General features: G+C 40.1%; 1 protein-coding gene across 1 annotated transcript in view; it reads left to right on the forward strand.

Moving 5' to 3' along the window:
- The window catches only part of LOC147318598 (myelin basic protein-like), a 49,155-nt gene that overhangs the window by 8,230 nt on the left and 20,458 nt on the right, over nucleotides 1–20,467 (forward strand). The window contains exon 2 of the mRNA XM_086310634.1: nucleotides 10,492–10,550. Coding sequence (XP_086166760.1) covers nucleotides 10,506–10,550 — 45 coding nt within the window. The 5' untranslated portion in view covers nucleotides 10,492–10,505. The remainder of the gene's footprint in view (nucleotides 1–10,491; nucleotides 10,551–20,467) is intronic.

The following is a 20,467-nucleotide window of genomic DNA, read 5'->3' on the forward strand; positions in this document are numbered from 1 at the left end:
TTAGACAAAAGCCGAACGCAAAATTAATGACCGGTTATCCTGAAAGCTCCTCCTTACTTACTTTTTGATCTGCTACCTTTTATATATGCATCACGAACATACTATATATGGGTCTTCTGATTGGCTTTGGTGAGGAAGGTGCAGCTTCTGGCACCTCAGTGTTGTCTGTGTCACTTTCAGGCTCATTCTCTTTCATGTTTTTGGCTAAGTGGACTTTTCGACCACACATTTCTTTGGAAGTTTTAACAGTTTGCCAGCTGAGTTTTGTCACAATCTGCTTCATTAAGAGCTTTGCAGACAGTACGGTGGGCAGAGCAGAGAGCTGCAGCAAATGGCAAGAACAGGTCTTTAGTTGGATCCAAGTGCAAAAACATTTCTCCTAGGGCTGAACGATATATCGCATTTGCGATAATATCGCGACATGATCAAGTGCAATTTTCTAACCGCAAAGGCTGCGATTATACTCTGGACATGTCCAAATTCATGGGCTGCATCCTCCTGAGGCCGCATTTGTAGACCGATTACGTCATAGCGACGCGCCGAAGGCTGTCCAAATTACTACCATATCCCAGAATTCATAGCGCGGCCCAGCCAAACTCCAGTTTCCAACAATGGCGGCCGCTACTAAGTTTTAAAATTACTCATACTAATCTTTCTGGGTCACAAAATAAACTTTTAAAATATTTTCAGGCGAGAAAGTAGTTGTGTAAACATCAAATATCTGCTCGGTTTATCAAGATATCCCATATTTGCAAAAGTGCTTCGACGTTTTCAGAGGCGTCTGCTACCCACCAGCTCGACAGCTAGCCGGGAGCTCGAGGGTTACTGATGCGGCCGAGAACGGCACAACTCCCGGCACATCATTTTCAGATCACCGCGGAGTTTCGCTGCTCGGGTTAAACGTAATATATAAGTCACTTAGACAACCTAAAAATGTTATTGTTGGGCTTTTTTCAGTGTTTTGTTTGTTCGTGAGTAAATCGGTTTGGCTGAGATTAAAGTTATTAGATTAGATAAAATAAAACTTTATTAATCCCCCGGGTGGGTTCCTCCTTGGTTTTCACACAGCTGACTAAACGTCAAACAGAAGACTTATTAAACAGAAGTATGAGACAGTCGAGAATTTACACCAGTGTCTGGTTATATTTTAGATAGCAAGAAGCAGACGGCCGAGTTTATTAAACTCCACCGAGACAGCGGTGACGCTAATCAGAAGGCTAGACCGTCCAATTTCACGCCTTTAAACTTTAAAGGCGTGTTTGTGTGTGTGTTTATACAATTGCTATTATGTTTGCACTTTATGTGTAATGTTACTGACTGCAGAGATCAGTAAGATGTGTGTATTTTTTATTTATTAGTTTTATTTATTTAATATTATTTTTTAATTGAATGACTGTCTAGTAGTTCACAGATGTCGAAAAACTGAGTGTGGTAAAGCCACTGATTTTGTTTATGTATATTTCTGCAATCTGCACATTGTACTGACTTTCATTTTAATGTTTACACCAGGGTTCCTTGTCAGCACTTTATGCTCAGATGTTTGTAAGCTAAAAATAAACTATTGTGTATGTTCAAATATACTGTTGTGATTGAAGAAGTTAAATAAAAATGTCAGTCATCAATTCATGCATCACCTCATGTTATCATAACAGAGGTCTGTCTTCCAGGAAAGAACAGTTTAAAATTAATGTAATATAGTATTGGCCATACTATATGATGTATTGCTTGTCTTTGTTTAATAATACAGAAGACAAAGACCTTAAAAAATAATCGCATATCGCATCGCAATCGCAATATTGGGGCAAAAAATCGCAATTAGATTATTTTCCATAATCGTTCAGCCCTAATTTCTCCCTGTGTGTCATATTCTGCACTGGAGTTCTGAGGTCTTAGTAGCCACGGGTCTGTTATAAATCAGTTAGGTGATGGAGCAGATCAAAGAGAGCAGGGAGCAGCAGAGAGGTGTGGTCGTGGAGCTAGAGGATCACACATGCGTGCAGACACAGTATTAGAGCACTAGTGTAAATTTACTTATGTCCAATAAAGACAGAGAAAAATGTGTTGGGTTTATTGTAGTTAACACAAAGCTGTCATGCATTTTTAACACAGATTTAAAGCCAGAGGTCATTTTAGTTTTATCCAAAAGTCAATACCAATAGATCTGTCTGCAGCAGCCAGTCGCTTTTTTGGAATATTTGCCTTTGGTTGTTCCTTAAATTTGCTGCTTTTAAAGCACTTTGAAGAGCTGTGGAAATATTCTCCTGGGATGCACTAGCTTTATGTGGGCTCAATAAGCCATCGTGATGACTTGAAGGTGTTTTAGCTACCCGAGAGGCTGAATAAAGAAGGGAAAAAAATCTATTTCTTCAGCTGTTGCTCTCACCCACTCTGACGCATATTTGTCGTGTTTGTCACATTTTAAGCATGCTGTATTTTCTTTAAATGGTTATTTCTTCCTTTGGTTAGATATTAATTTCAATTTGAGAACAGCAAAACTACCTGATTCTTATTTTTAGAAACTCATTCACTTTTTGATTTTCAGTCTAACGTTAGCAACTCTGATTAGAGAAGCAACACTTCTCTAATCAGAACAGGGGGTTTGTTAGTCTTGAATTGTGTTTAATGAAAACACATACAGGTTTTGCTTCTGTGTTAACTATGTTATTTTTCCTGATCCTTATGTCCCCATTTATTAAAAATGCTGTAAACAACTATGAAGCAAAACAATTTACCATAAATGGTACTGTAAATAAGCTAGGTTAATAGTAAAACTCAACAGTTGTCACTGCTTTTAGCTAACAGGCTTCTGAAACTCAGGTGTATGGCCATGATTTCACAGTGCTATCCATCATAATCGTTAACCTGTTGCATTTAGAATTCCTGGAAAAGCTTGAGCCACTCGGGCGCCGGCGAAAGAATTATTATATTTTGGTTTATGCACGCGCATTAAACACAAATCTTGGATGGCTGGGACAGCAGTTGGATTTTTAGCCATGTCTTCCAACTCGTCCTAACTCCACCTTCTTTGCTGCAGCTGGCAACTGTAATCCTTGTTCTGCTCTTGAGGGCCACTCCAACCAGAAGCTGGGACACAGAGATCTTCAAAGCTACAGAGCAGTACAAGGACTACCTTTTCCAACTGTAGGACATGCTAATATGATGCAGCTTTGTCCCTCCACACTGTTGTTTGCAATAATTTCTTCTTGAGTCTTGTTGTAGTCAGTTATGGTTTCCCTACTTTAATGCATAATTCATCCTGTTTCATCAGCATTATAAAGCATTCACTAGACCCTGATGGGGGAGATTTATGATGTAGAAAACTAATCTCTTTCACCTGTACAGGCCTATAGTAAAGAAAGAAATAGCTTTGCAGTCTGTGCTCACTGAGAAATGGATGAGGGCCTTTAGTGTTACTTGATGCAGTGAAGTAAGCCGGCCAGATATGATAATCATAAAAGCGAGTGTATACAAACCCTTATGCATGCAAAACATATATCATACAACATATATTCCTCTTTGCCTCATCCCGTCTTAAATAATCCTGGCAGTGTTTCTATAGTCTTTTTTTTTTTTTTGTCTTGACACTGTAGAGTTTTAATTTGCATATGTGGATGCAGAAACAGACTGGGTTCAGTGTGCTTTACATACTCAGTCATGTTACTGAACAGGGTTCTGTCAGTGAAGCTATTTTTTTCCCTTAAATTTACATTTTCAACAGGATTGTAGTCATGAACGGAATTCAGTACGTGCAGCAAACAGATGACGCAAAATCTAGAAGCTTTTATTTAAATGTCAGTATGCAGGCGTTTTTCTAAATAATGAGCCCCATTTCTTATCCACATCAAATCCATGCAGAAACACTAGGGGCTTATCAGGATGATGATTTTAAATGGCCTCAGGTAATGGACAGCTCAGATGGATATAATTGCTTATTTATATACAGGCTTCCGCTTTGCATGGTAATGGATCAGGTGGTGGGCTTTAGGTAGCCATCCTATAATAAGAGCTTTTCCATCTTAATGACTTATTTAACGATAAAATGGAAATGTTTCCAGGTACGTGCTGACAGTCACAGCAACTCATGTAGGTTAAAATAGAAAGGGGCACTCGAAATTTGGCTTTTTCCACACAAATCCCTTTGTGTCAGGGACTGTGTGTGCAAAAACAAAATCCAAGTTAGCAAGTCACTGTTAAATGCTACTACTGAGTTGTAATTGCAGCCTTGTGTTACGCCCTTCCACATGCACACTTCCACCTCTCCCTCTGTCACTCGATTATGCAACAGTCCTGTCTTGCAAGTCCTTGCAGGATCTCAGCTTTGGATTGTGTAACGCTGAGATGGGAACAGGCTGTAAGGCCTCACATTTAGCCGCAGAGAATCCCAGCGACGCCTCGCCACATCCAGCAAATATTTGAGTCCTCAGCGGACATTTTTCCGCCACACTGATTGCACAGCCACTGGCACTTTAATTATATCACTTTGTTTAACCAGTGGGATTATGTTTTTCTTCCAGCTTATTTTTATAGTTTTCTGTGGCTGCTTTCATCCACAAGCAGATATGATTGATAGTGAGATAATACTTTAGTTATCCCCAAGGGGAAATTCAGATATCCAGCAGCTTGGTCAAAAAACAAACATCCCTCTGGTCATAAATAATAATAATATTATTAATAATAAAACAATAAGGTAAAGTTTCACGATACCGTCTTACTTCCCTTTGTGGGAAAACTTGGTGGGAACGTTTTGATGAACTAACATGCTATACAGGTAAGGGTGGGGGTAAAAATGTGCCATGTTGTTTACTTGACTCCTTAAATCCATCTTTTCTGTGAGTTACTATCTTGTAAAAGTCAGTTTGAGGAAGTCTCATGGAGACTGAACAATCCTAGAGGTTTGAAATGCTGCACAAAGGTAATACTGCTTTCATGCACACAGGCCTACAGTTAATATAATAAACAGCTTTACAGTATCTGTGCTTGCTTAGTAAAGGAAGAGAGCCTTTTATGTTACTTGAAACCAATAAAGTAAGCAGCCCAGAAAAGATTGTCCTGAAAATACAATTCCAACAGCACTTCTGTTACAAAACCTACCGCTTTTCCTTTATGAAAAGGGAATCTTAAGTTCTGACAGTCATGAAAGTGTGTGCAATGTTGGTCCAAGACTCGTATAAACCCTCCTTTTCACTGTTACAAGAAATATCGTGTCATTTTTAGCTAAATAAAGCTTTCAGTTTTGTTTAAACAGGCAAGAAGTAACATAGCTCTCAGCAAAGAATGTGTTGTGAATGCTTATTCATTGTAAAAACAGAAACTTTATAATTCAAGTCTAGCTGGAGCTAATGATGGTCAGAAAGAGACTGTCCATAGGTGTTTATCATGGCATAGAGGTGCACTGTAAGAAGCACATCGTGTGACAGAAAGTGCAGTTCACCTCGTCGTCTTTTATTGGTTCTAGTGCAACTAGCATGTTATTTATGTTATATTCATTCCCTCTAAGTTTTTGTGCGGTAGTTGTTGTAGGAAAGATTTCTAACGGCATATTTAAAACTGTCATTTTTGTGTTATCCACGTGACAAATGTGGTAAATGAAAGTGGTGCTCTGACTTTAGAATTCTTGTGTTAGCATGATTTGGCTAACTGCTTTATCTTTTTGGCTTATTAAAAAAAATAGCTTCAAGAAATGAATTTAATTTAATTTCAACTTTTACAAACTGATTTGGATGGTTAGAACTTATTTAAACAACCACTTTGTATTTCAAATGAAATTCTCTTCATAAAAGGGCTGTGGCTTAGAGCTAAGTTTCAGTTAGCAAGTAAACAGGAAGCGGATTGTTTACTTTTCTATAATATTCTTCTGTAATATTAAATTAGATGTTCTATCCTTTGATAATATTTTTGCCTATGAAATAATATATCAGTTACTCATAATCAGAAAAAAAATGGTTGAACTAATTACATTAACTTAATTCTTTTAAGAATTTTTTTTTTTTTTTTTTGCCTTTGCTGCTGTTGTTGCAGGATGAGGTCGAAATGACCACACTGGTGGTTCTAGTGTTCAGCTTATATTAGCCACATGATTGGGAGGATTTTTAACAGCCCACAGAATACTTGAAGTGAAATTTCAACATACAAAGTGTATAGATAGTTCTGTTTTGTTTTGATATTGGAACTAGCTAGGTTAGCTAGTTCTTGCTAATACTGCTTTAGCAAATAGCTTGTAATTTAAACGCTAAAGACACAAATGATTTTATCAACATTCACTATTAAAGCTTAGGTTGTATTTACAAGTTGTTCTGATCACAAGAAGATTTCAAATACTACACAGGGCAAACTTACTTTTCACCTTCTCCCTTTTTACATTGCAATTTTTGGTGAAATTTACTCAAGCTCACAGAATAGCTGTTTACAAAACACTTTCCAATTGAAAAAGCTCATTTCGCTCCACTGGGTATAGATTTGTGAGCTATATTATTTATGGTTTCCAGTCATTTTCTAAGCTTATTGCAATTTAACTACACTCATTCCTAAATAAAAAGCCAAACCACTGTGATGCTGCTACTGGCATTAAATCGACGTTCTCTTTTCTGATGACAGTGAATATAATAACACCTTTCAATAGGTGATATTTTTTTTTCCAGTGCAGGCACAGAGGAAACTCATATTTAGTTAACCTGGATTGACCGTTGCAAAAAGCAAACATGGCATTTAAATGTGCTTGTATAATGTGCTGTATTGATTTGTTTTGTGTTTTTTGTTTTGTATTTTATTGTTTAAAAGCTCAATCATTTTTTTTCCCTTCAATTGCTTGATTGACCTCTCAGTACAGAATGTGAGCATGTCAATACGTGTGAAATTTAAATAATACAGCTGACACACATGGTAATCTTGAATTAATGAAGATTCCTTTGGGACTTTTTTTGGTTTTTTATGTTGATTCTCTCCTTCTTGACTATCAATAGACCATCAATAAACCACACTACCGTTCCTTTTTTCCCTCCACATGAACAATGCTGACAGCACTTTTCCACACCCGCCATGTGAAAAAGTGAAGACAGGCCATAAAAGGTGATGAAAGGCTTTCTGATGGGTGCAGATCTCCTCTAAAAGCCAAATACATGCTGTGATTTTCTGAAAGTAAGAATATTCTTTTGGTGTAATTGGATGGTTTTTCCTTCAGTGGTGAGTGTCAGGCAGAGATTTAAATTGTTGCGATTTCTGGCCTTCATTTACTCATCACGTTCCTCCTTTTTGCACCTAAACATTTAAAGAATCTAAAGAAGTTTATTTTTGCTCTTTATTTCCTGCATTTGTTTGTTATTTACACGGCTTCCTTGTGATTTTTATGTTTGGCTTTTTAAGATTTAAGCTTAAATGAATATTCACGCTGCAGTGCACATGTTGGCACACTTAGCAAAACATTGTGTCGCCTCATTCCTCTTGATCAGGTTTCACTTCCATTCTCTGTGGAAATAAATAGACGTGTTGTATCCGTTCTCAAAGACGAACCCTTTCCTTTATAACACAAAGGTGCACACCTGTGCCGAGTCTGCCAGAGGTTTGGAGAATTGTTGAAACAAAGCACTGCACTGTTGTTAATGCTTACTGTATTACAATATCTCATGTCTCATAAAAAATAATGTATTAGATTCAGGTTGAGCATCTTGGAGACCAGTTTAAAGAGACAAGCCTGAGATGGTTGGGACATGTGCAGAGGAGGGATGATGGATATTCTGATGTTGAATACAGAGCTGCCAAGCAGGAAGAAAAGAGAGCTCACAGAGGAGGTTTGTGGATGTCATGGAGGAGGACATGCAGAGGGTTGGTGTGGATGCTCGGGGCAGGGTGAGATGGAGGCAGATGATTCACTAGTCTTTTCTAAAGTACAGTAAGGTTAGCCTAGACATGTTTACTTGGCTTACTTTTAGCTGACCCGTTACAATGATATGCATGATTTCCAGATCCACATGGACAACAGAGGGGTGTAGACTCTGTCACTTTTTTATATTGTATGCACACTCAAAAAAATCAAAAATCAAATGCACAGATCTGATCTCCGGTTAAGGTATCCCCTAACTGTTTCTATTCAAATCACTCCACACGTGTGTTTCTGATGCCAAGAACACAGTGATGGGAAACGCATACAGTCTCACTTTTGAGTGTTGTAGAATTAACTGAACTATTGTCGTCTGTAATCACATGAATCTGGGAATCTGAATCTGTGCAACTGGATTGTGGACTTCCTCACTAACCGTAGACAGAGTGTCAGAGTGGGTAAGAACACCTCTTCCACCCTTGTGGTCAACACCGGTGCCCCTCAGGGGTGTGTTCTGAGCCCTCTGCTATACACTCTCTTCACCCATGACTGTATTTCCTCCTGCGCGTCCAATCTCATTGTTAAGTTTGCAGATGACACTACAGTGCTCGGACTTATATCCAACAATGATGAGACAAACTATAGGACAGAGGTGCAACAACTAGAGTCATGGTGCCACGACAATAACTTGGTCTTAAACACCAAAAAGACCAAGGAGATCATTGTAGATTTCCGGAAGAGGGGTCATAACAACCATCTGCCTCTCTTCATTGGCAGTGAGGCGGTGGAGAGGGTGAGCAGTTTTAAATTCTTGGGGGTAACTGTGACCGAGGACCTGTCCTGGGGCAACCATATCACCTCAGTTGTACGGAAGGCCCAACAGCGCCTCTACTACCTGAGGAGACTGCGGAGCGCACACATTCCCAGATCTCTGATGTTGAACTTCTACAACTGTGCCATCAGCAGCGTTCTGACGTATGGATTTCTAGTGTGGTTCCCCAGCTGCACCAAGGCCGATCAGCAAGCACTCCAGCGGGTGGTGAAAGAAGCTGGCAGAATTATTGGAACAAGTCTGCCAGAGATCAGTAATATCTTCCCCACTCGCTGTCTGAGGAGGGTGCACAGTATCCTGCGGGACCAACATCACCCTGCGCGCCACCTTTTCCATCTGCTGCCCTCAGGGAGAAGGTACAGGTCTATACAGGCCAGAACATCCAGACTGGCCAACAGCCTGTATCCACAGGCTGTGAGGCTCCTGAACTCTCTGCCCCGCTCTCACGGACAATAACCATATCCAACTTCTTAATAGCAATGAACTGGTCTGCATTGGTGCATCATATCTTTATTCTCTTCCCCCTCCTGCCCCCCCCCCCCCCTCTTTCTTAAATAGATAACTATCATATCTGATATCATATCTCACAGTACAATAATATTGAATGGGTTGCATTGTTGTATTTTGTCATGTTTCTCAGGTCTTTGTCTGAATTTCTATGAACATTATTGCTAAGGATTGTCTTATTGCATTGGAGTCACACTGGGTTAAATATGTACACTTGGGTTTTAAGGGGTATTTATTATTTTCTTCTTTTTTTTTGGGTTGTATGGAAGCCCCAAACGCAATTTCATTGTTCTTGACAATGACAATAAATAAATAAATACTAAATACTAAATACTAAATTATCTGAAAAAGAAAGCCCTACAATGCTTTCCTTTTCCCCCCCATTGCGAGAAAACCTTTAGTCAGATGATAATGGTGAGGATGAGACTAATATGTGAGACCCTGCAGCAAAGCAATAACAGGAAGGAGCAACTGTGGAGAGCGATCTAATATTTAAAGATCACATTAATGGACAGGTAGCTACTAGCAGCAGGCAGAAAGTATATTTAAATGAATGGATGAAGGAACACAGAACTATAAACACAAACAGGAGGCTAGGGTTGAGCTCAAACAAGGTCTACAGTGGTTCATTTTTGAATTGCTTTAAATGTTGCACCTCATTTCATTTGAAATAACTAGATTTGTTGCCTGCCTGTTACCATACATTTTTGGCTGTTCGTCTTCCCCTTAAGAGGAAGGACAATGAATTGAATAGTATCTACTGTATTTTTGGATTTTTCTCACTTACAGGCAGTTTTCCAACATCTCCAAACTACCCTTGTTTTGACTTCAGATGATTTAGGCGATCATATTTTAAACCAAAATAAGAAAATTATTAAAAGCCTGCTTTCACTTTATGCACACAGTGTATTGTGCTTTTTTTCTTGTGTCCTCTGAAATACAGATTCAGGGATCATAACCCTTATAAGAGGGGCGCCTCAATTTCAGCTGTATATATTCAGTTTTGTGTTATATACTAGGATATTAATAATTAGAGCTATTTGTTGTTATTTGCTATTGTTTTGGTAGTCGTGGAGCAACTGTGACCACATACTTTATTAATCCCAGAAGAAGGTATTCTGATTCTAACTGTGGCATTTTAAATGCTATTGCTGCCATTAAGAGATGGAAGGGAGGGAAAGCCCCGGTGCCTTTTTTATGGCTGTATGTGAAGCTACAGTTTCACACTGAATCTGGAGCTTGCCTCTCTTGCTGCAATAAGGAGGAGTTCGTAATCTTCACATAATATGCTGTTTACAGTCTTCCCCTGGTGTAAACTCATTGTGTGTGTTTCTTACAGGCTCTGTTAGCAGCATGGGACAGCATCTAGGAAAGAAGGAGCCCAACACAGACGGCAAGGTAAGAGGGCTCATCGCAGCTTTATATTAGTTTTCTTTTATTTGTGTGCGAGCGGTGGCTGTTATCTGCTGGACTTTGGACTCTGTGGCACAAAAGCTGTTGGGCTCCTTCACTCATGCTAATGTACTGCTGCCGCTGAGCTTTGAGCAGGAGTGACAACCAGTTTAGAGAATGTGTGTGTGTGTGTGTGAGTGTGAGTGTTGAATCTCTTTGGATAAAAAGCTGCATAAATGCCTTGCAAGTGTATGTGTGTCTAAGATTTTTGTGGCAAGTGTTTTGGGTTTTTCCTTTGTTTCCAAGCAATTTAGTCGATGACATTGAGGTTTTGTATTTTTAATTGTTGCTAGACTGGAATAAGAAGCATGCTCAGTGTACTTTATATTGATCTCTAAAAATAGGGAAACCCTAAACCTTGGCACACCTGAGGCAGTCATTTTTAAAATATAATTCTGTGTAGACTTGAATTGCTGCAAATTTTCAAGAGATAATATTCGGCACGCTCAGTTTTCAACAGCCGGCATCCCACTCTTAATTGAACCATGTTGCCATGGCGATATCCCAGGCACCACGAACCTCCGCGGTTCTCTTGGGTCATCCCCTCGAAACAACAAGCCTCTCCGCAGCACCACTCTACGAGAGAACCCATTTGAACTGGAGAGAGTAAATGGATGATGGCGTGCATCAGGGCTGACATTAAACCCTCTCCAAGTACACATCTCATTTAAACATTAGCTTTGGCCCAGTGATCAGCGGCGCTCAGATGGGCTACCACCCTGCTAGTGGGTGTAGAAATAAAAACACCACATTTTGGGGAATTTTTGCCCATCTGAGTCGAGAAGATAAACTGTTGCTGTGTCAGTGCACTTGGCTAAAAATAATGAACTGGAAGGTGACGCTGGCTGGTAATTTCCTGTGTGCTGCTGCTGAGAGCCTGAGCACAGATCAGTGAAGTTATAGCCAACAAATACTCCACCTCTAACAGGAGTGCTATAGCTTAAGCAGAAACTATGGTATAAAATAAACAATGATCCAGTGGAGAATTAAGTGTAGTTCGTGCCGCGAGTTGACAAATAGACTTTTTCAAATTGGCTAGGACGCAAGGTGTGCTGCTCTGCCCTGGGGCTAATGCTCCACAGAAACTGCTTCTGATAGTGTTGTATTTAAACAGAACAAATCTCGGTGTGACTTTCTTGACTCATCTGTGTGCTCTGAGACTGCTTCTGTATGCCAAGCGTGGAGGCGTATTTGGAGGCTTAAATTAGGATGTTAATGTAGTTTAATGATATTCGATCATTAACCCGACCTTGTCTAACGACTTTAAGCCATTGCAAGAGAGGCTCCTACCGTACATGAAGAGGTTTTGAGTTTATTGTGAGGTCTCCGACCCCAAACAGTGAGCGAGTTAAAGCAAAAGGAAAGAATAAGGCAGCTTAATGTGTGCAGCGTGTAAACCCTGTAGTCTGCTGTGTGCTCTGGGTTATGTGTCACTACCTGGCCAATGCCTGTGACGGGCAGAGCGGTCATGTGGTGAATGGGGGAGCCCGAACCAGCAGGGGTGCTGCTGATGCAGCCCACGCATGATTTGTCTCCTATTCCTGCAAAAACACACACTGGAGAGCGCGGAGCAGAAGCAGGAGAAGTGGATGTATTAGTCACGTGCCGAGCTGGTGGGAGAGGTGTTGGGGGAAGCGTGTCGCACTAAAGCAGCATTGTTTAGCCTATGCAGACACATATTGTGCCGTATATCTTTCTTTGTATATCAATTATTTTCCCCTTTCTTTCAGCTCCATTATCGTAAATTGAAGTCAATTTTAAAAGGTCTGGCCAAAGAGCAGGTTGTCATAGTGACCGTGGAAAGGGAACAAAGCGTGACAGGGTAAGGCAGGTTGTGTTTAGATGCTGAAGTCAGAGTCATGATCCTTCTCCCAATCCCTTATCAGTTGTACCTATCCCTTCACTCACACACCAGGCAAAGTGTTTCTCTGTCAGCTTTCGGACAATTTCTCACCGCTGTTATTTTTCAGCTCTAAATCCCACCTGGATGTATAAGATGATAACACTGGCCTTTTTATTTTGCCAGAGTAGAAATTTAGCCATAATAAGGTTTGATCAAATGTGCTTTTAGTGGCTAGTGCTTTTGAAGATTTCGCAGAACTCCCGATAGAATACAACCCAGGACTTAAATGAGTCACTGGAAAACATAACAGAGTAACAGATAAGAAATATTTGCTTTTCCTTTGCTGCTACTGTATATTGGTCCTGCTCGGATGTAGTCTGATTGCTGTGTTGTCAACACTTGATTACAGACAGAGGCACAGGCTGTTGCATGCTTACAGTTTGTATAAACATTATTGACTAAATTTCGCAAAGTGTGAGCAAATTTTTTAAATGGGAACCCCAAAAAAAGCAACAAATGCTACATCGACACATGAATAGCAGCCCAAGCTAGCACCCATTTGCACGGCTTCTTGCAGTTTCAACCACCGTTTTGTTTGTGCTCATTAGTGGCCAACCACAGGCTTTGTGGCAATTCATGCTGAGACCATTTTTGCTCAGCGACATTTAAAGAAATTGACTTTACGCTTATCTCAAATGTCAGCAATTTTACCACGATGTGGTAGCATAATGCAGACTCTCTCCCCCTCCCCACCTAGAAGTACCTCTTCTTACCCATGTTGCGGACTCAGAGATACTATCAAAGCCACCAGTTTGTCAACTGACAAGAAGTTTTAACAAAGGGTTACTTTTTCCGCCTTCAAGCTCAAAAACAGCATGGGAAAGTGGCTTTTGTTACAGGAATACTATTTTCCCAGTGCTGCTTCAGGGAATTTGCAGTTACATTCTCGCATGGTTTTGTAAGCCATTCTGGGAAATGTAACAAAGGAAACGACAGTTGAAAATTTTCTTGGTATGATGGTCCTGAAATGGAAAAGAATACATTCATAGAAGTATCTAGTTAGAATAATCAACGCTAGAATGAGAGCACATATTCAGACAGGCAGACAGTTTCCTAGTCTACAGATGTGCAATTTTAAGCAACGATATGCAAAATAACTTTGGGGTGGGGTGTGGGGGCTCACTTTTCTCAACTAAGGTGAGTGATTGAAGTGAACATTAGTCAGAGTGCAGGATGCCACTGATTGGCATATGAGTAGTCATAGATGAGTTGTTCATAAAGGATTTTACCCCTTAGCAGTAAACCTACAACGAGGGCTTTGAAGAGGCAGAAAAAACAGCGTAGAGCTACAGAAGCTCACCAAAATACTCTTAAGTGATGATTAATGTCATCATTATTAAGTGATTAAATTAAATAAACCAGTTTGTATAATCTGTCTTTTTATGTTGAGGTGATCCAACCATCACTAATGTGTCTGTCACATTGATAATTAAATTGTGTTGATTGACTTCCACCTTAAAAAAATGCTGTTAGCTGCTAGTTGCCTGCGACTGGCACTGCAAATTTAGCTTTTTGTCTCTTTAGTGATGAAGGCAGGCGGAGAAGGAGAAGTAGGGACAGTTAACTTCATGAATGAGTCATAGGCTGTGTTCTATTTACATTGATACTCAAGTCAGAGAAGCCCCACCCACCTGACTTTGCAATCCAAGACTGCGGCAGTGTACATGCGTACGAGTAAAACTTGCACTCGCTGTAGAAGCCATATACAGAGCAGTGACCAGATTTTATCACCATGCTTTATTTGTGAATGTGTTTTTAACCATAAAAACATTGCTGTATTGCCAGTGATGCATGAAAGGCTCTGCCTTGCTATGGAGCAAAGCAAAGCTTGTTTGTTCTTGCATTTCCAACTACCTCTACTACTAAAACAACTGTCAGCTCCCACATCTGAACTTTGAGGTAAAAGGAACACAGCAGTTTATTTAACATTTGTGGTTATAGCTGACTAATATATGATGTAAATTTGCTACCAAGAACCTTGGTTGCACTCACAGACATGCAATTATATGCCATCAATGTTCTCAAGAAATTAAAAAAAATTGCAAAGAGGAAGGACTACTGCCGGGATAATGTTTGTGGTCGATCTCATGACAGTCACCCACATCACTCACTGCTGTAAGTTTAGAAATGAAGGTGATCGTCAGATGTTTTGCAACAGGAAAAATGCAACCGAGCTCTTTCACAGTAACCGACTTACAAAAGCCATTCGCAGACATTAAACTGATAAAGGCTGAATGATTTCCTGTGACAGTATCAAATAGACGAAGTACCAGCGTGGTAAATAAACATAGGGTAGGTGAACCTACCTCACAGGTAGGTCTGCGGTTTCAAACACTTTGTTAGCTAAAATAAAGGTGTTAATTACATTGTAGTATTTATATTTACTCTTATGTCTCCAATTAAATTCTATGATTAGGTCTAATGATTTCAGTCGATTGTGCTCTGGATCACTGGGACTAGAATGTTTGTGACTTACTAGGTTCCAGCATTATCTCGTTTGGCTGGCAAGCCTGTGTGCTTGATCAGTGTAACGCCCACCTGGGTAATGACAACTGGTTACTGCAATGCTCACTGAAACGCAGAGCAGAGTGAATGCAGACTGTGTTTTTGATTTCCAGTCTCTGAGCTAAGAAACTGCTTGGACAGGTGATCTGTCTCACTACAGATCACCTGTAGAATTTTCCAAACACCTTCAGCTACACAGGAAATAAAAATACAGTGTTAAAGGAGGAAAGCACAGATTGCAGATGATGAAATTGAAAGTAACAAGTTGTAATTATTCTTACCTTACTAATTCAACTTTATATGAAAGGATTTTAGGACCTTTGACGTTAGCCGTTTCTGTAGACGAGCCATGTGGATATCTTGCAGCTCATAACCTTAAATTAGGTCCTTTTGTAATTTCACAAAAATAAGTTATGTGCTACTTTGTGACTCACTGCAATATAGTTGCAATGCAGCACTATTACTGAAGCTGTTGAATTAAAGACTAAGGTCTCCAGATGAGGGAGCTGGATGCCCACTTAGTAGACGGCCAGTCTACAGAGACACAGCTGTGTGACTGTGACTGGTATGTCTGTTCCTGTGATATATAGCTACAGGGTTTACAAACCCTTTGACTAGTTATTTGCCTTGGATAACATTTTACCATTGGATACCATTGTATTCAATGCCCATGACTGGTAAAACTCTGTGGCTTTTTAGCCCAGTTAAGTCTACTGTGTCTCACTTTACTGACACATTTGTGCTTGAACGACACACTGCTCATTTTATATTGCTGTAATTGTACAGTATATTGCTCTTTGGTCTTAATTGGTTTATCTAATGGTGTTCTTACAGCTCTAATAAAGAAATAAATGTTGGGTACATTCGGTCAACATGGGGGATAAAACTGACCTTGAGAAAGTAGAGCTCCAGAGACTCCAGTGTCTTTTTATACAGTACCTTACAAATGTGAGATGAAATGTCTTCCATCTGTAAAGAATGGACAGGATGTAACACTGAAGGGTACAGTTATCACCAAACCACATGTACGAAGTGGAACCTGGATCCCTTTGAAAGTCTCAGAAGACCCAAGTGCTGAAATGTGTTCAAATCACTGTGTTCCACTCCCACTCTCTCTGCTCAAATGTCAGGAGTGCTCGGGAACACTGAACCGCTTACAGTATCCTAGTGCTGAATTGGGATCAGAGGCCTGACTGAAGCTGAAGCAGTGGAATTTTCCATTGTCACACAGCAGTACAATTACAGAGGAAGACTTAATTTATTACTTTTGATGGTGATGAGTGGACCAACCAAATAAACCTCCCAAAAAATAAGTACAATAAAAACAAGGCTAAGGCAATTTTATGATAAATGTTTTATTTGGGGGGGGGTTGGCCTTTAACTCTTTAACCATGATATGTGGTTCTGGTCATCTATAGTAGTAAAAAGACATTTTACCAAAGCTAACATCCAAAAGTAAAGAGTAAGAGGAACAAGATCTTGAGTAGAGCCCAATCTGTTTTATGGTGGGCTAATACAGTGGTCCTTCGCTATAACGCGGTTCACCTTTTGCGGCCTCACTGTTTAGCGGATTTTTTTGTTGTTGTGCAATTTCTCATGTTAGCTGTTTATTGTCATATCTTTCTGCTTATCCAGTTTGGGGGGTGGGGAGCTGGCCCAGCTGCCATAGGGCAAGAGGTGGTATACGTGGGGTACACGGTGTCACAGGGCTAACACATTTATAATGGTGATAAATAGAAGTGGAAAAATTAAAGAAGAGCCAGGAGAAACACCATTCAGCCAGGTTATGAGTGTTGATGTTACATTGCTTGCCCACCAGAGGGCACTTTGCAACTTTGCTGTTGGCAACTGGGTTTGAAACAACAAGAACATAACAGGTCCAAGCACAGTCCGACACAGAGTAAATGAGTAATTAAAAAAAAGAAATAAACCAAGGCAATATATTAGCAAAATGTTTTCAGGTTTCGTGTGTCTGAGAGAAGGAAAACAAATATAAAACAAATATCAGTCTTAAAGATCATATATTGGTCAGGCTCTAGTCTTAAGGTACTCTGGGACTTGTTTTGGTGGTCTCACAACTTATTCACCTGATTATACTCTCTTCAGGGTTTGTAATGACAGGGAGAGGGGGATCTGTTTGTGTGATTGTGTTTTATATAATCTAGAGAAATATGTCGCAGTTGGCAAGCTAAAAGTTCAGTAGGTTAGGACTGAGACGGGCAGGAAAGTATGAATAATTGTCAGGTGTTGTCGAAGCTGTCACAGGGTCAGGACGTGCTTCTGTCTCCAACATGAACCTCTTTTGAAAGCTCTACTTGACAAGAACTGTATTTTTAATAAGGCACCTGTGGCGAGTAGTGTCACACCGACAGCGAGGATGGCATTAAGATGTTAGTTTAGTTCTCTTAGTTGCCCACATCGCCCTTTTCATTTTTCCTTTGATGTGGTCGTGTTGTGACAAGTTTTTAACGAGGACCCCTTTAGCTTTGTATATAATGTGTGTCCTTCAGAGGCTGAAAATCCAAGTGTGCCTTGTGGCCAAAATGTCAGCTGTATTTTTTACAGTTGCACTTAATTCAAACTGATTTATTTATTTTTAAATGTGAAGTCATTTACATGCAGATCCAGGCCCAGCATCCTCCTTGGTGGCAAGGACCTTCATTTTAATGACCATCCAAGCTTCTGTGACTGAGGGTTTTGTTTTGTTTTTTTCTGTGTATTCCAATCTGTTTGCATTGCTAATTCTTTACACTATATGAAAAAGGAAAGGCTAAGAACTAAGGCAAGACAGCTAAGTCGGGGTGTGAAAGAAAATCTAGCAAAGGTTGAATGCTAAGGATTTTTAGTTGTGATTGCCATATCAAGTGTGCCGTACAACCACCAGCTGATGGATAAAAATGATGTATTTCCTGACTGCTAAACACTCGTTTCTGGAGTTTGCTGTATCTCATTGGATGAAATTGGATCAGAGATGGTGCTAGCCCCAGAAACTTCCTAGTGATTGCTTTGGTTGGTGGCAAATGATTACCTGTAGTTTGTTTTCAAATGTTATCCTGCAAATACAAACTACCAGCCAAGAAGTAGTAAAACTTAAAAAACAGCCATGCAAACTGGAAATGGAGAAGGTTCACCCTGCAGAGTAAAAGTTGTTTCAGCGCTAGAGCCAAAATCTTTCACAAGGTGCAACTTTGAAGGCATTTGATGGATATCTCCAGTTCCATTTTTGGCATGCTTTTCAGTTTGTTATAATTTATTTATTAAAGTAGCTGAGTCCATAACCCATGAAGTCTATAACTTCACCTCAGGCTAAGATAGCAATATACTAGTGACTAAAGTAATCACAAGGAGGTTTTTGGGGAACACCTTTTTCCCTAGGGACAGGCGGTTGCCAGGGAAGTCACTGCCCAATCTCTAGGCCTGTGTGATTATGTTATTCACTTGATCTTACATTGTCACATGTCCAAAATGGCAGATAAGTTCAAGTCACACGGTTAGAGGTCACATATCTGCAAATCCTCAATAGAAATTTAAGCTTTATCAGTGCACAAAAATACATGTGGTGTTCCTTTTTTTGAATCACTGATTTACAAATCATTTGTTCACCAGCGAAGTGCAGAGTTGTAGACTCATTATTCAGTAAACAAGCAAACTGGCAAAAGGACTTGAGGAGCTGAGGTGGCAACAGTAACCTTGATGTTAGAGTTGTAACCAGAAACCTGAAGTTTGGGTTAGTCTGGGCTGGTAGCCAGGGACCTGGAAGCTAGGCTACACGTTGGCAACCAGAAGCTAAAGCTGTGGCATTAAGATGTCACTAAGGTTTGGGCCAAGAAAATGGGAGTAGAAATAAGCCAAGACAAAGGGGAGCTGAACAGAGAGAACTGACAAGACGGGAGTTTGGGAGGCAAGGGCTGAATCAGCCAAAGAAACTGCATAGATAAGAAAGCATGAATTTCAATAAGCAGAATACTAACAGAACAGTAAAAGTGGCCAGTTTACAGATGAGCACTGCAAAGGCAGAGACTGTGTTCTAGTTGCAAAGGAGTGGCAGGGCAGAGCATTTCAGAAGACCTGATTGTTCAAGTGGCTGCAGCTGGTCAGGCACTGTTCAGGCTACAGGGCACCTGTCTCCAATCCTGTAATCAAGCACCCACTAACACAGAGGCTGCACGCGAAGCAAGAGAGGAGGCAGAGTCCCTGCTTGGCTATTCCTATTTCGATCAAACATGTGATTAACCATCTCATATCCTGGGAGCAGCTCTTCAATCATCCTACTTTGCTCACTGTTAAGCTACGTTCACACTGCAGGCGAAAGCGCATCAAATCAGATTTTTTTTTTTTTTTTGACCCTATGTGACCCATATCCGATCATGGTATGACAGTGTGAACGGCACAAATCCGATATTTTCAAATCCGATCTGAGTCACTTTCGTATGTGCTACTGAATCCGATACATATCCGATGTTTTAGAAAGCGACTGCTGTTTGAACGGTCATGTCGCATTAAATCCGTCTTTTACGTCACTGACACAAGACAGACACCAATTATCAGCGCCGGAGAAGCGCCCGAGAAGACATCGCGAACGCTTCCTGGCCATCCAGTGTAGATGTTAGTGAAACTGTTGGGAAGACAACGTGAACATTTTATTTGTACTGTATAATCTGCAGATTTTGATAGAAATCTGCAACTATTCTTTGAAGCACCGCTCCTCTAAAACAGCAATAAGGATCATTATTAGGTTATCTACATTATTATGTAAATAACAAAATAACTTAAAGCAAAAATTGGGAAACGTAAAGTCTGAAGTCTTTATATTAACAGCCATCAGTCAAACAATATTGTTTGCTCTGGGTCTAAACAGAGCGCGTTGTGTGTGACGTCTTCTTTTGCACATGCGGGCCGCTTTGAGCGTTCACACTAGAGCGCGTTTGCTGTCGCATTTGTAGTGTGAACAAAAAATCGGAATTGAGCATTAAGACTTGCAGTGTGAACGTAGCCTTAGTAGGAGTTGGCTGCATGACAAATATCTCGTTACCCACAGTCACTGGCATGACTTTTTTTTTTTCTCTAGTAGTCATTTTTCTCTTTTTTTTTTTTTTTTTTTAAGAATTTCTGCTCTTGATGAAAGGGGGAAAAAAACGTAATTAAATCTTGTCCAGTAGTAATTTAATCTCCTCTTATCAAGACTCATTTGTTTGCATAATAAAAGGCCAAAAAAAGGAGCACTTGTTGACTTTTAAGTGATTTGCATTAGTAAGTGCTTGCTCACCACACTCTACTGTCCCTCAGCTGTTGCGACTGCGTCACAGTTGCACTTTCCTCTGTTCTGATTTAATGGTGATCAGTGTGCCCACAGTTTTTGAATGTCTCTGATTCCCCATGTAGGCAAGCCCACTAAGAAGCAGGCAAGTTCAAGTTCAAAGTTTATTCGCCACATGCAGTGGCAGGTTGCCCTGCA

The sequence above is a fragment of the Aulonocara sp. 'chitande type north' Nkhata Bay genome, linkage group LG11 (assembly GCF_057382095.1).
Source record: "Aulonocara sp. 'chitande type north' Nkhata Bay isolate Kocher_YH1m ecotype deep benthic linkage group LG11, A_spYH_male_GT1.1, whole genome shotgun sequence".
In the NCBI taxonomy this organism is placed as follows: domain Eukaryota; kingdom Metazoa; phylum Chordata; class Actinopteri; order Cichliformes; family Cichlidae; genus Aulonocara; species Aulonocara sp. 'chitande type north' Nkhata Bay.